Source organism: Herpailurus yagouaroundi, unplaced genomic scaffold, assembly GCF_014898765.1.
Source record: "Herpailurus yagouaroundi ecotype Mexico unplaced genomic scaffold, PumYag 180, whole genome shotgun sequence".
Classification (NCBI taxonomy): Eukaryota; Metazoa; Chordata; class Mammalia; order Carnivora; family Felidae; genus Herpailurus; species Herpailurus yagouaroundi.
The window spans coordinates 18,334,874-18,349,475 of NW_024412411.1; the positions used below are offsets into that span (position 1 = coordinate 18,334,874).

Sequence of the window (14,602 nt, forward strand, 5' to 3'; positions counted from 1 at the left end):
AAAAAAAAAAAAAAAAAACACATCTCACACTAAACTTAGGATTTCCCCACACCTGCCTGTATTTCTCCATTATGAAGACAATAAAGGAAAGTGAGTAACAGTAGAGACATTTGAAGTCAGATCTAAATATTGAGTGTGACCTATTTATGAGAAGCACAGTTGAAGTAAGCATGCTAAGTGGGTGAACTGAATGTAAGATGAACCAAAAACTCATTTAAAATACTTAAATTTAACTGGTGTAATGAGGAGAAGTATCTAAATGGATCATAGATAAAGGCACAGAGATAATTAGGTGTCATTTTACTGAAGGTTCATCTAATATATGCTAAGAAGTTGAAACATATTGAACACAGTTAAAAGTTGCTGAAGGACTTAAAGCAGAGATATCACAATTCTTTTTTAGAGAGTTCATTCAGATAGCAATTTATAAAGAATAATGATTGATTGGAAGACCTCAAAATGAAAGTCAAGGAAGCAAATAGACTGTTTAGGAACCTTGAAAGGAAATTTGGGGAATGAATTGAACACAGATAATGGGAAATGGCAGGAATCAAAGGACAGTCTTTATGGTAGAGAAATCCCAGAAAATATTATCTGTTTGAGTGTAGAATGTTAAATGGATAAAATTTAAAAATGCAACAGATTTGCTTGAATTTGGAACATCACCAAGGTTAGAAATGGAGGAGGTATGGCTGGTCTGGGTTAAGATAATGTTAGTTTGAGAAATGTGCCACTGTAAGTTCCTGTGAGATATCCTAGAAGAAATGTGCAGTAGGCAGTTGGATGCGTAAGGTTGGAACCTATGTGAAAGATTGGGATGGGACAGGGGCATTTCACAATTGTTGGAAAATTTTAGGCATTGGAGCAGAGGGTTTTCACATGGGAATTTTTGGAAGGAAAAGTAAAAAGTTTTCACATGGAAGGATAACTTGGGAAATCCCTGTATTAGTAACTCCAGCTGGGAAAGAGTAGCTGGAGAAGGCAAATGGTTAGAAAGAAACCAGGAGACAAGGATTTCCTTGAAGCCCAGGGTATGCAGGGTTTATAGCAAGAAGGACTGATGAAATATAAAGAACTTTGTAACATGCATGTAACAACTCATGTGGATTCAGCAAAGAAGGTTCTGGGGAGATAAAGAGCAATCTCATTAAAACAGGAATAAAAGAGAGATTTCCCTGATTGGAAGAATGATTGAGAGTTCCATAAAAAAGTCCAGTGAATATATACCTGTGAACAAGAAATAGGCTTTTTTTGGAGTAAAAATGACAGCACAAAAGCCAAGACATCGGGTCAACCGAGTACGTTTGTTTTAATTTCAAAACTATGTGCATGAACAAACCACGTTTAAATGTTGGGAGGAAAATAGGGAAAGATAAAGTGAAAAAAAAGTGAGAAGAGAGGAATTAATACTGGAAGGTGGTTGTCTGTTGACCAGTGTCTCTAAGGACATGTGGAAGTCAGCTAAGAAAGGGGGTGTAGAGCCTTGAGCAGGATGAGTTAAGCTGCACTCATACACACAAGGTTCTGGTCTGCTTGCAGTTTGTGGACATGGAAGCAAACATTTTAGAAAGGTCTTATCTTATTCTAGGAAGTAATGTTTGCTATTATTTTCAGAAAGCGAGTTAGTCTGTAGCTAAAGTATCTGGGCATACAAGAGATGAAATGGATTTAGTAATGAGGATTCTTAGCATATTAGGCAGGACAATTATTAAATCACAAGTACCTATTATTAAGAAAACGTAGATATTTGGGGGAAGGAGTTAGAGTCAAGTTTTCACTTCTAGTGCCAAAAAATAACCAAATGAGCAGAAAAGGGGATCAGGGGGCAGAAAGATGTCCCTAAATTTCTGTTTTCAAGAATGTACCCAATTGCTAAATGTCAGAGGAGAAATAGCAGATGATAAGACAGGGAGAGCCTGCTCTGTGGTCTAAACCATCCACTCACCGCAGGGTTATGTGTCTCTGCGGAGGGAGATGATCCGTGCTGAATATCGGAAGGTGTACCACTTGCTTTACGAGGAAGAGAGACGTTACTTAGAGAGAATGGAAAAAGAAAGCAACGAGATTTTACAACAACTCAGAGCAAGTGAGGACAGCATGGACCAAAAGGGAAAACTCCTAAGAGGAACGTATGAGGACCTCCAGAAAACGTGTCATAAACCAGACGTGGAGCTGCTCCAGGTAAGGGCTGAGGAGAGTCACGGGGCTGCCTGGAGAACGTCCACAATCTCTTCGTCTACCGTCACGCGTTGGCAGTGATGCTTTGTGATGCTGTGGGAGGGGCTTTACCTGTCTCGGTGATGCAGAAGTCCAAAGGGTATTCTTGCCATACATAACAACCCAAGTCTGAAAAAGCAGGTTAAACACAATCCTAGAGAACACCTCCTTCTCAAGCTGTAATATACATTCACTTACCGATGGACAGCCCCGAGAAGCTTGTTTGAAGACTGTGGATTTGTATGTGGACCTGGCAAAAATGAGAAATTTCAGAATCTATACAATTCATTTTCTCTTTCTGTTTCCGTGTACATGATACAATCTGCTGGAATTGGGGTTTACCCACTCTTGGGAATAAGTAATGAGGTCTCTACTGCGAATCTTGTGCCATATACTGAGTTTTTTTTTTCTGTTTCTCTTTGCAGCATTTTGAAAACACTTTAAGAAGGTAAGTTTACGCGTATATTAAAAGTTTGAGAATTGTTTAAGAGTAATCAGGCTATTGGTGCTGAAATAGGAGCATAATTTATTATGATAATAGAACCCATTTTATAATATATTTATTTTTCCATGTCTCATAAGGTAGAGACGCGTTTCTCATTTTGTGTAAGGTGGAGCTGGACAGGTCTGTGGAAGCCCGTGCGGTTGGCAGTTCTGGGCACAAGCTGCGCGTAGACAAAGCGCCATTTGCGATTTTAATGCTTAGAAACGTAACACATTGAGGATGTGGCCCAAAGCTGTGACAGGCTTATGCGGGAGAAATAGGTGTTTCCGAGAAGCATAGAGTGGGAGAAGGGAGAGAAAGCCACGGGGCAGGCGGGGGGAGGACCATGTAGGGTTTGGGCTCCCACGCAGCACGTGGCTGACTCCAGCTTCACGTGGAAAGGCTGTCTGTGGCACTTACGGAAGCTGGGACCTGGGAGCAGAATCTCTGCCCGGGCTAAGCTCCTCACCCCCTTGCTGTGCTTATATGGACACAGCATCTCGGTGGTGACCAGTGTGGATTAAAAATCAAAGTGCCCTTCTGTAATGTCCTCAGTTTCGAGCCATTTTGCAGAACCCCTGCTTGGCTGTGAAGAACCAGATCCTGAAATATTATGCCAGGATCAAAGTGTTAGGAGGTAGAATTGGGTTTAGTTTGCTCTTCATAAAATAAATGGGTATTTGTTAAGTTTCCTCGTTTGTGGAGTTACATTCATAACTATTTACGATGCTAACTATGAGGATTTTAATGAAGCATCTTCACGGGGACGTAGATTAAATATAACCATTGTAATGAAAATGAACTCAGAAAGAGTAACTGACTGTTCTTTTTTGCAGGAGTGAGTCAGTGCAGCTGCACATGCCCCAACCTGTGGATCCACGGCTCAGTTCATGGCCCATCACGGGGCTGATAGAGAGACTCAACCATTTTCTTGGTAATAGACCGCCCTTTGGTGGGATAGCCGTACGTTCTCCTCAGCTAGTGTCTACGGGTTATGTTGCTCCATTGTACAACTGATGATTTCATATCTGGGCATTTTGTAACCCAAGTTGCCTTTGTGGAAAAATAATATATGTGGACCAACAAATAATATCTGGAGAAAAACCCAGTACAATAGTTTATGATAAGCTACCTGGAAGTAAGCAATAGGAAAAGATAGTTGATGTGTGCATCATGCTGAGATTTGGTGTTAACTGTATGAAACACGTAAATCTGCATGAACATTCAGTATATTCCAGGTTTTGGGTTATGTGGTGATTACTGGCTGTGAGATGAGTAGAGAGTTTTGTTTTCTAGAATGTTTCACAATAAACGCACTCTACACAGTACATCCTTTATTCACATAATACAAAAATACTTTGTATAAATCAATAGTGTTAAGAACAGAAAATGAATACTTCTACACAACCCCACAAAGTAAGCTAACCACTTATTGCCTAATTTTCTTCTCAAAAATTACATTTGCTGAAAATTCTCACAAGCATTCTACTTGTAAAAGATATGAATTTTTCTTTCCGGTTATTTTATCTTGATATATATTGGTAAAAAATACTTAAATATGAGGCAAAGTGACCACTCTTTAGGAATTATTATTATTTAGAGTTATTCTTATTTTCTGAGAAGAGAAGTTGGCTACTCCTTTCTGCTACTGTCAATTACTAATGATGTCCCGATTTTAAAAGTTTCAGAGGAAAAAAACCAGAGCTTAGCAATATCCCTCTTCTTTATACATTTTAAGAAAGTTCATAAATGTCTTCTATTTTGTCTCATTAATGATTTGCTCATTATGAAGACAGGCCCTGGCATACAGTAGATTTCTAGAGCTTCCTCACTGCCCTGGCCCTTGTTTCCAGGGAAGGCTAGAAACCCAGACACGATATAAAGCCCAAGTCCACCAGGAATTGGTAACACTCCATGTTAATGGGACTGTTTCCTTCCTCCTGCAGTGCCCATTTTTTTTGAAAATGAAACAACGACCTGTCACATGCCGCTATTTGAAGATCTGAGACGTTGGCTCTTCAGTCGCGATCATCCTGACGTTGTCACTAATGCAACAAGATCAAAATACTTTCTGGCATGGGGAGCCCAGACATTTACCTGTGGTCAGCATTACTGGGAGGTGGATGTGGGGAACTGTCGGAACTGGGCCCTTGGATTTTGCGATGATTCTTGGACAATGAGGAATGACATGGCGCTTGACTCAGAGGGGATTTTTCTACTCTTTTGTATCAAAGAGGATAACCAGTGTCGTCTCTTTAGCTCCTCCCCACTGTCGCCTCAATATGTAGAAAGGCCTCTGGGCCACGTGGGGGTGTTCCTGGATTATGAGTGTGGTGTTGTGAGCTTTGTGAACGTGGCCAGCTGCTCCCTCATTTGCAGTTTCCTCTCACGTTCCTTCTGTCTTCCTCTCCGACCCTTTCTATGCTCTGCACCCTCGTGAGGTGGGACATGTCAGAAAGTGACCACAAGCGTCAGCTCAGGGAAGTGCCTGCTTGAGGGTCTTCACCGTCTTCCTTTATCCAACCCATTGACTATTTTTAAAGGTTGATAATTACAAGCGTATACATTTGTTTCCATTGTATTTAAATAAAAACAATCTCTCTTAGAGGTTGATGCCATCTTTATTCTACGTCTTGTCCTTTCACTTGATTCCAAGGTAGCTGGAGGCGAAGAATACCTGAGTGGGTTTACTCCGCTGCATGGGTTAAAGCAAGAGCACAGGTTTCTTCTCACTGGCAGACCTGGAGTTCTCTCCTCTTTGCTCAGCATCTGCTAAGGCGTGTTTCTTCACCAAGTCTCAGCTTTAAAATGTCTTCTTCATGGAACGGTTTTTTAAAGCTTCTGGACTAAATGAGGTCTCCTGATTGTATGGTCTCAGGAGACCTTATACTCTCTGTAAAAGTCCACAAGCTAATATTGCCCCTCTTCCTCTTGTTTACCCATTATGAGAAGATATATGCCAGGCTAATGTATAGATATATTTCAGTAGGTAGCACTGAGTTTAACATGTAATCGACATTCAATAAATGTTTGAGTAAATTCATACATATTACACAGTAGCAAATCAGGACATGGGGTACCACTGTCAAAAGCATACTAAATGTAACCAAAATTAAATGGGGCTACTGAGGAGTATTATTTAAATGTATAGTGACCTATATCTTACGTTCACACACAGTACAAATCTGCCTCTCAGGCAGTAAGGCAAAGATTAAGCATCAATGATACCTAGCCCTCTCTCTGAGAGACTGAAAATTATTGATCCTAATGAATCAGATTCCAGAGCATGAAAGTTGAAGTTCTTTAACAGACACACCATATCAATGCCAGTTGGGAAACAGAAGCAGGATGTTGTCACTTTTTCTTCAACTCAAAAAAGATTTATACATTGGTGTGCCTGATAAAATTTGACGCTTAATGAAAGAAAGAAAATATCATGGCAGCCCATGTCATATATATATTGGCATGGAACTATTTCAATTTTCACCTGTAACCTGTCTTCTTCTATATCAAGTTTTGAGTAATCTAATTTTAAAAACATTGTGGAATGATGAGCTGTACATATGAGAAAAGAATAACACTTTAGGTTTAAATTCAAACAATCATTCTCAAACTCAACTACACATTAGTATCACCTGGATAGATTTTAAATCTCTGGGATGTTGTTCAGGCAGTGGCACTCTTTAAAGTTCTTCAAGTGATTTCAATTTAGAGCCAAGTTTGAAAGTATTGATTGAGAGTAGTAGTTCTTAAACTTGGCTATACATTAAATACACCTGGGGAGATCTCCAGAAGCTGGGTGCAGACTTACATGGGAGTCTAAGATAACCGTGCCTGTGCCTAATGTGCAACCCCCATGCTCCTGTGTTCCCTGTGTTTGGCCATTCGGCTCCAATCACATACTCATGTATTTTGGTAACTCCTGCAGGCTCACAAAATAGGTGAGCAGTGATGACACAGTATTCCAGATAAGAGGCCCACAGGAGATGATTCTGATATCCAAGAAGGTGGAATGAAATGGCAAAATTCTGGGTTTCACGACCCCTTTATTTGAAGAGCAGTCAAATGAACTTATAAAGTAGAAAAGTAGAAAAGGCAATCAAGTATCATTGATTTCCTTTGATGGATGAGGGCTCCCTCAGGTACTAGGTTCCTGGTGTCCCAGGTCAGGCTCCTGACTTAGCCCAAATCTGTGACCAGAGAATATCAAAGACTTTACAGGACATTTCAAGAAGCCATCATTGTATGTCCAAATGATCCACTGCTTTGTCACGTCCACAAAACTCAAACTTCCACTGTCAAAATCAAGGAACACACCAACGAACAAGTAGTTCAGTTTCTCATAAGTAGGAACAGTGAAGTTTCATGTTGATTCACAAAACACTGCAAGGACACCGGTTAACTAAATCAAAATACTCAAGTCAATCTCATCCCTTGTCACTTAAAACAGCACCCAGATGGCTCTACCACTGAGTTCCATACATCCAAAAATTCATGAACTCCCCCTTCTCAGAAGCCTTTCATTCCTCTTTCCTTCATTTGTTTTTGATTCTTCCAAAACTATATGAAAAGCCAAAACCACATTCCCTCAAACTACTTGCATCCACTTTATGAATTCCTGACACTAGTGAAAAGCTTGTCATCTCTTTCAAACCCAACCTCTCACATCAGAAACTGGGCAAGCAATTGAAATGTATGAGTGATTCAAATCATGCAATATTCTGCTATGGGTTAGGTTAGGAAACTCACCTCCAGTCTCAAACCTCCCTCCTCCACAGCCTGATGTTTCTCTCTTCAGGGCAATGTTGCATTTGACTCTCTGGTTTGGAGGCCACCAGAAAGGATCTTCCTAAAATTCTCACTACCTGCTTTCAAAATGGATGTCTGTCCTCATAGCCCTATCTTCTGCTGTCCACTTTCGAAGGAGAAGGCCCTCCATATTCATTAAGGACACTAATCCTTACTCCACTGCATATTCCCTGCCAGGATTTAGGGTCTGTCTCTCATTCTGCATGTCAGCTTTTTCTTTTGCTTTTTTCCCTCATTTTTTAAGTTTTATTTTTAAACCTAACATTTTCTCCTATTTGACCTGTTGCATTCTCTACCTCCCACTGTTTTCACCATCAGGGGCACACTTGTTCAACTGCTGTTCATGTTTCCTTTTGATCCCCGGATCAAAGGTCCTCACTGGACTAATCAAATGGAAATAGCTGCAGTTCCCAATGATACGCTCTTTAATACCTGGAGTGTATAAACGTAGAAATCTCTGCCTCAAATATCCAATGATTTTTCACATCTACTTGACCTTGAGAACTCAGATTGACCTTCAGCCTGAGGAATTTGTCCTGAGAGCCTGAATAATGGCTATTGAACTGATCTAGATCAGGCTCTGTGCCTCCATCTTAACACTTGTTGAACATTCTTCTCGTAGTTCTTTTTTGGTAGTTACTGGGATAGTAGAGCCTAAAAATCCTAAGAGGCATGCTTGCTACCTTAGGTTCAATAGATGGCTGGATCATTTCTCCTGCTGTTCTGTGGCAGAATTGCATGACACATGATTTCAGCTGAAGTTCCTAATGGCACAGTTTCTAGGTCATCTGTCTCACCCTGATTCAGAGGGAAATACAGTCTCATACTTACCATCCAAGGTACATTCATACTGCCATATTTATGGAGGCTCTCTTGGATTCCTTGAATCTTCTTCCATAAATATCTCATCTGGTTTGAGAGCTTATTCTGTAAAAGAACTATGGATTGTGGCAAATACATCCAAGTTTCAGAACTCCAATGGTGGGAAGGATGTAGGGATACTAGATACATATACTTCAGGGAGAGCAAAAGGATCATCACCTTTGCCTGTTTGCCCCCACTACTGATCAAAATTTAGGGGATTTCCAATTGCAGAACCATGCAATGTCAGGTTATCATTTGCCTGGTGAAACTGGTCAGCATCTTGCTTGGCAGGGTCAGTCACACGGCATCTGCGATCCCAATATACTTCCAGTGATGCTTTTCCCCTGCTAATGCCAATGCACTTTATCCCACCTGTGCCCACTGTTGGGGATATATGTAGCCTATAAGAAAACCTTTCTGTACTTTTGTAGTTTTCACAGCCAGTGGCTCTTTCTCAAGGGGAGGGTTTTATAGTACCTTGAGCATGATGAGATCTGTCTCACCGATGGACATCATGACCATTTACTTAACCACCCTGCCATGAGGAGCAGTAGACTGGTGTATTATTTTTTAAAGTTTATTTTGAGAAATACAGAGAAAACATGATCAGGAAAGGGCAGATAAGGAGAGAGAGAATCCCAAGCAGGCTCTGCACTCTCAATGCAGAGCCCTGTGCAAAGCTTGATCTCACAACCTTGAGATCTGAGTCATGTTCAGTTAGATTTCTTGAGGAACTGAGCCAACCAGGCGCCCCCTGGTGTCCTGGTGTATTTCCTTCACAGCCTCCTCCTGGGTACCCAGTACCTGGCATTCATGAAGGAGGACTCAGGCACCCTCATACCCCTCATGTCCTTACTAAAATCCCACCTGTTAAAGTGTTCCCAGTGCCATCACTTACGTGCTGTTCCTCAGCAGCCTTGTCAACAGAGCAGTATTTGTGAGCCTCATGCTCTGGAGAGTCAGAACAGAGTAAACAGTGCAGACTCTGCTCCTCACTACAGAAAATCATCTTTGTCTCTTTTTGGCCCCACACATCTGCTCCTCAGAGCACAAGAATTCCCTTAGACTGGGTTTTCTGGCAATGGACAGCAGATTCTTCAGAACAATATTGGTTTTGTACTCTGTTTGGAGAGTTCACTGCACACCAGGCACCTGGAAGGGAATTCATCTCCCCTCTAGGAAAGGCAGAAACAGGACCAACAGAAGCTGTGCCCACAGGATATGGTGACTGGGTTTGTAAAGGAATTCAGGAAGAGTGGGCAGATGAGTTCTTTCATGATGGCGTCTGGGATATTGGACTCCAGGTTTCTGGGGGAAGAAAATCATATAGGTTATCTATTCCTCTTCCTTAGAGAAATAAAAGGTCCAAGCAAAATTTCAATCGGGGTGTTACTCTTATTACACTGGGTCTGGAGCATAATAGGTTTGATTTTGTAGAGGACACACAAATGGAAAACCAAGACTCAAGAGAGCTCTGAGATCTGTAGAAAACTGTCTTGGCTGCCTAGCCAAAACTATCCACTTCCAGCTCCCCTTCCTTTGCTCCTAAATTGAGAGAGGGACAGAGAATAGGAGAGGGAGAGCACACACAGTAACCCCAGTCTTGCTGAGGTCTCATTTTTCACCAAAGAGATGGAACTGGAGGAGGCTGACATAATTTATAGCTCCAGTAAAGGGTCCCGAATGCTATTAAAAAAAAAAAATGGTAATGCTCATTACCAGTCATTGATTTAGTTCAGGGTATCTAAGCCTGCATTTCCATTACCTTATGTAATTGTCAGGCAATTCTCCTAGTATGCCCTTCTCTTAATTAGAACCCACGTGTCACATCTGTCTTTCCACAACAATTTCTGAATGTTAAGTTAATGAAGAGGAACTAAACACTGTTGAGTGGGGCCTGATCCTAAATACAGTCTACCTTCATAAATAGACTCACCATGTGAAATTTTCTACCCTCATATTTTTGTTATCTGTACCACTCTAATAAAGCAAATGGAGAATTAAACAGAATGGCTATCTCTTCCAGGTCTTTAAGACTATTGCCAAACAGCCCTTCACATTGTGATAAGATATAATCTAAATGAAACAATAATCAGTACCAAAAACAAATCCTTCCCCATGAAATTTATTCTGCATAAAATTTGGGTCCTTCTGTCTATATCAGTCAAATACAGATGTTCTTCAAATTTCTCATATTTCTATATACTCACCAATATCACTTTTCTATTTACCCAATCCTTTCCTAACTTCTTGAACATCAAAGTCAAGAGAACTCATATGTTTCTTAAGAGACAAGCATTTACTTCACTTAAAAACAATATTCTCTTACAAATCATTGAATGCCCCATCTAGTCCCATATTATAGACTATTACCTCTGTTGTGAATCCAGGCATGCAGCAGAGTAGACCATCATAGGTACTCCATGTCTAATCAAACACTCCTAAAATCCTTTTTAGCATCCACCCAAGTACAAAACTACAAGACAGGTACAGCTTGGCAACTACTTTCTTAGTCTTTCTAGTATGTATAAATGACTAACGGATGCATAAAATAACAGAACTAAAACTAATCATCATATTAACTCCATATTAACACACATAATGAGGCTAATAGAACACGGATGGCTCTAAGTAGGCAAACATCACTTCACAGATACACCTCAGGTCCCTCATAGGAAAACAGGAAATCTGATTTGTTTTCCTTTGGGAAAGTTGCTGCAACCAGCCAACCCTCTTCTGCTACCTTGTGTACTCACTTATAGAGCATGCCTCTGATCTCACAGATGCTTGCTGTAGCAGTGCTGATACGAAGTCAGCTTGAGGACCAGGGCTTCCAGGTGAGAGCTTTCAGAGGTCTCCACAGCCAGGTGAGCTCCAAACATATTCTCCTAGTTCTGGAGGAGAATGAGTCTGGCCCCTAGAATCTCCTCATAGTGAGTCTCTGAAGACCACCAATTTCTTCCAAGTGATAGCACTTCAGAGGTCTTCAGAGGGGTGTTCCTATGGATGATGGGATTTCTTCAAACCAGAGGAAAAAATGGATTTAACATCCTGGCTAATCTCCTCCTGGCTAATCTCCATAAACCCATCTCCCTAAATGTCATCTCACCAAGGGCCACCTGATTTCACAACAAGCCAACTGGTAAATGTGGTCTTCATATCTAAATTTCTGTACACCAATGGCTTTTGTCCTCAACTTGCAAAGAGATAGAGAGGATTAGTTTCATCAGTTGGTGATTTCATCCAATGTCTTTGAAAACTGGTTTGAAATTGGTTTCATGAGGTGTGTGCAAATATCTTCCTTTCCTCATGGAGGTAGTGCTTTGTTTCGTTGATTGATTTACTGTTGTTGTTTTTTAAGGTCAGACTTTCATGTAGAACATCTCTGGCCACCGCTCCAGGATGGATGTTTCTTCTGTCCCTTACACTCCAGATCAAGCCCCCCAAGTCCTCCCAGCCGCAGCAGGACAGGAGCACTCTGCCTAGTGCTCCCCAGTCCAGTTCAAGGGAGACAGTAAAGGATGGCCCCAGATCAGACACCCCCTTAGGTCAACTTCATTCATAACTTGCATTGCAACAGAGCAGAAAAAACAACCAGGATGGATGGGAAAAGGACAGTAAAAAGAAATTTCTTCTTTTTAAAAAATGTTTGTTTATTTTTGAGAGGGAGAGACAGAATGTGAGCAAGGGAGGGGCAGAGAGAGAGGCACAGAATCTGAAGCAGGCTCCAGGCTCCAAGCTGTCAGCACAGAGCATGACCCAGTGCTCGAAGTCAGGAGCCCTGAGATCATGACCTGAGCCAAAGTTGGAGGCTTAATGGACTGAGCCACCCAGGGGCTCCAAGACGAAATTTCTTTTTAAGGAATAACTGATAGCCCCACTCTATCAGAACTGGATCATTCAATCTGAAAACCTAGCTTTCCTGATGTATTTCCCACCTAACAATCAGCCCGGCGATGCATTTCTGGAAAGAGTGGCAACTATGACCCAGTCTTCAAGTCTTACAAAGTATATGTTTATATACATGTGAAGTGGATGATGCTCCAAAGTGTTCATATGCATGGTTTTTAAAAATCATCTTGAATTCCAAAAGCACATGCACTCTCTCACCGGGGCCCACTATTATCAAAAGCACCCCTAAGGGCTTAATTTCTCACTGCTTCACCAATTTGACAGCGCCCTCCAGTGCTCCCGGCAGCATGGAAACATACGTCACTTAGGGCAATAATATCTCTTTACCCTAAACGGTCATAAAGTGTTGCCAAGAATGGAGGACGTTAAAGGGATTTTGTTTTATTGTGGGTTCTTGCATGCTTCCCATGCTGGAAATGGTGGAGACACTGGGGGCGCCCACACTGGCCCAGGCACACCCCTGCAGAAACTGGCGCTGTGCGGGGAGGCACGGGGGTGCCACCAAAATCACTTGCCCTAGCCCTGCAGGTCCACAGAGAACATTAACCCTCTGCCCCTCAGGCAGCAGCTCTGCAGATCTGCTAGTTGAAACTCAGCAGTTTAACTGCAAATCTGCAGAATCCGTCAAGGTAGCCCTTACATTAGCAGCTGGATTCAATAACCAGGGGAAACTGGGTGTAGGCTAGGAAATGGCTGCCACCCTCTTTTCCCTCGGGGTAGTTTAGCCTAAGCCCCCTGGTATGTCAGAAAATCAGCATGATGTCCATGCCATTAAACCTGCAAAATATGAAAAGAGGACTCCTCCTTCTATTCCAGGTTGACCAGGCAGCAGCACCTACAGGGTGAATGCCCTGGATATATATTCTCTTTAATTCAACAGATTTCCATGTCAGTCAACATTTCAGATTCTCTGGTCAGAAATGGAAACTTTGGCCTTTAAGATCACTCACTGTGAACTTGAACTGAGGTCAGTGAATCTTTATTTTTCATGTTTTCTCAGTGGTGTGAATTGGCTTGGAGTGGTTTTGGGTTGTCAGGTGGAAGCATTTGTTTTTGAGTATTCATTGAATCCGTAGCTAAGAACACATGAGATAGTGTGGGCCGAGTTTCTAATGACAGAATGTCATCACTTAATGAGTTGAACGATTTGTAGCCTATCTTATCAAATGATACCCCGAATTTCAGAACGTCTGTTTACTGTTTATTTAGCCTTCGGAAATGCTCCACAGTACACCCTTGTGTGTATATCATTGTTTGTGAGAGAGATTGCTAGACGTGATGTTGCTCTGGTAAAGGACATGTGAATGCAAGATTTTGAGCGTTACCACTGCACTGTCCTCTTACGGAGTGGGATGGTCTGCTCTGGCTGGATGGATAGGGATGGGGGACGCTGAGCAGGTTTCCTAAACCACCCGCTGAATGAGAAGTGTGTTGGGATGGACACAGCTCAGACCAGGGAAGGGGTGGGGCTACAGGGCTACTGAGGTTCTCTCACAGGGGCCCACTATTGTCCAAAGCAACCACAAGGGCTTTATTTTCCTCCCAATGCTTCACAATTTCCCTGTTACCTCTGAGATTTTGGCATTTCCTCATTCTGCTCCTTTCTCAACTTTTTAAATAAGGTTCCTTTTTTTAACTATCGTCCCAGCCTTGCTCAATACATATGTCATTCCCAATAAGGGAAGATTTTGGAAGGTTCTGGAAGGGAGTTCTGGCTGGTTATGTTTGAGAGTCAAAGGAAGCAAATGGTTCAAACCCCTTCACACATTATCATTAACTCCTTGCTTTTAAAGTGTGCAAACTACCCTCTTCCCTAGTTTCAGCAGCTTTCCTTAAATTGACTTGCCACACTTCCTAATGAATCCCTGTTGATGACTTTTGGGGTTCTCAAGTTCATTTGATAGCCTTGTTTCCTTCTTCTGTTTCCCCCTACACTGAATTTGGTACCCTACAGATCATGTAGAGGTCTTGGCTTGTCTGTACCAGTTCCTTCTGGACATCACTGCTCCTTCCCCTTTTCTTATGTAACACTTATTTTTAAGACCAAACTCTAGAATAATTTCCTTCCAGTAAATTTTTTACATTTTAAATAGTGTGCTTCACTTCCTATCAAGTGCTTCACAGCCAAGGACCTTTCCTGCTGTTATTACCTACAAGAATATATTAAAACAGAGCCGATGATATTTAAAAAAAATTGTTAGTGATATTTTGGGTGAAAGTTGCATCCAAATTCCAGCACTATTATAGACCTCTCTGATATATGCACTCTAATATATATATATATATATATATATATATATATATATATATATATAT

General features: G+C 41.4%; 2 protein-coding genes across 2 annotated transcripts in view; both read left to right on the plus strand.

Annotated features, from left to right (window-relative positions):
- LOC121039180 (tripartite motif-containing protein 43-like) overlaps window positions 1–2,939 on the plus strand; it is a 5,613-nt gene extending 2,674 nt beyond the window's left edge. Inside the window, exons 3-5 of the mRNA XM_040489105.1 lie at window positions 1,951–2,181; window positions 2,643–2,665; window positions 2,804–2,939. Of these exons, the coding sequence (XP_040345039.1) occupies window positions 1,951–2,181; window positions 2,643–2,665; window positions 2,804–2,939 (390 nt within the window). The remainder of the gene's footprint in view (window positions 1–1,950; window positions 2,182–2,642; window positions 2,666–2,803) is intronic.
- Window positions 2,262–5,325, plus strand: LOC121039400 (tripartite motif-containing protein 77-like). Its single transcript, XM_040489595.1, has 4 exons — window positions 2,262–2,453; window positions 2,643–2,665; window positions 3,538–3,635; window positions 4,648–5,325. The coding sequence occupies exons 3-4, from the start codon at window positions 3,560–3,562 to the stop codon at window positions 5,139–5,141; spliced, it is 570 nt and encodes a 189-aa protein (XP_040345529.1). The 5' UTR covers window positions 2,262–2,453; window positions 2,643–2,665; window positions 3,538–3,559; the 3' UTR covers window positions 5,142–5,325.
- The last annotated feature ends 9,277 nt before the right edge of the window (window positions 5,326–14,602 follow it).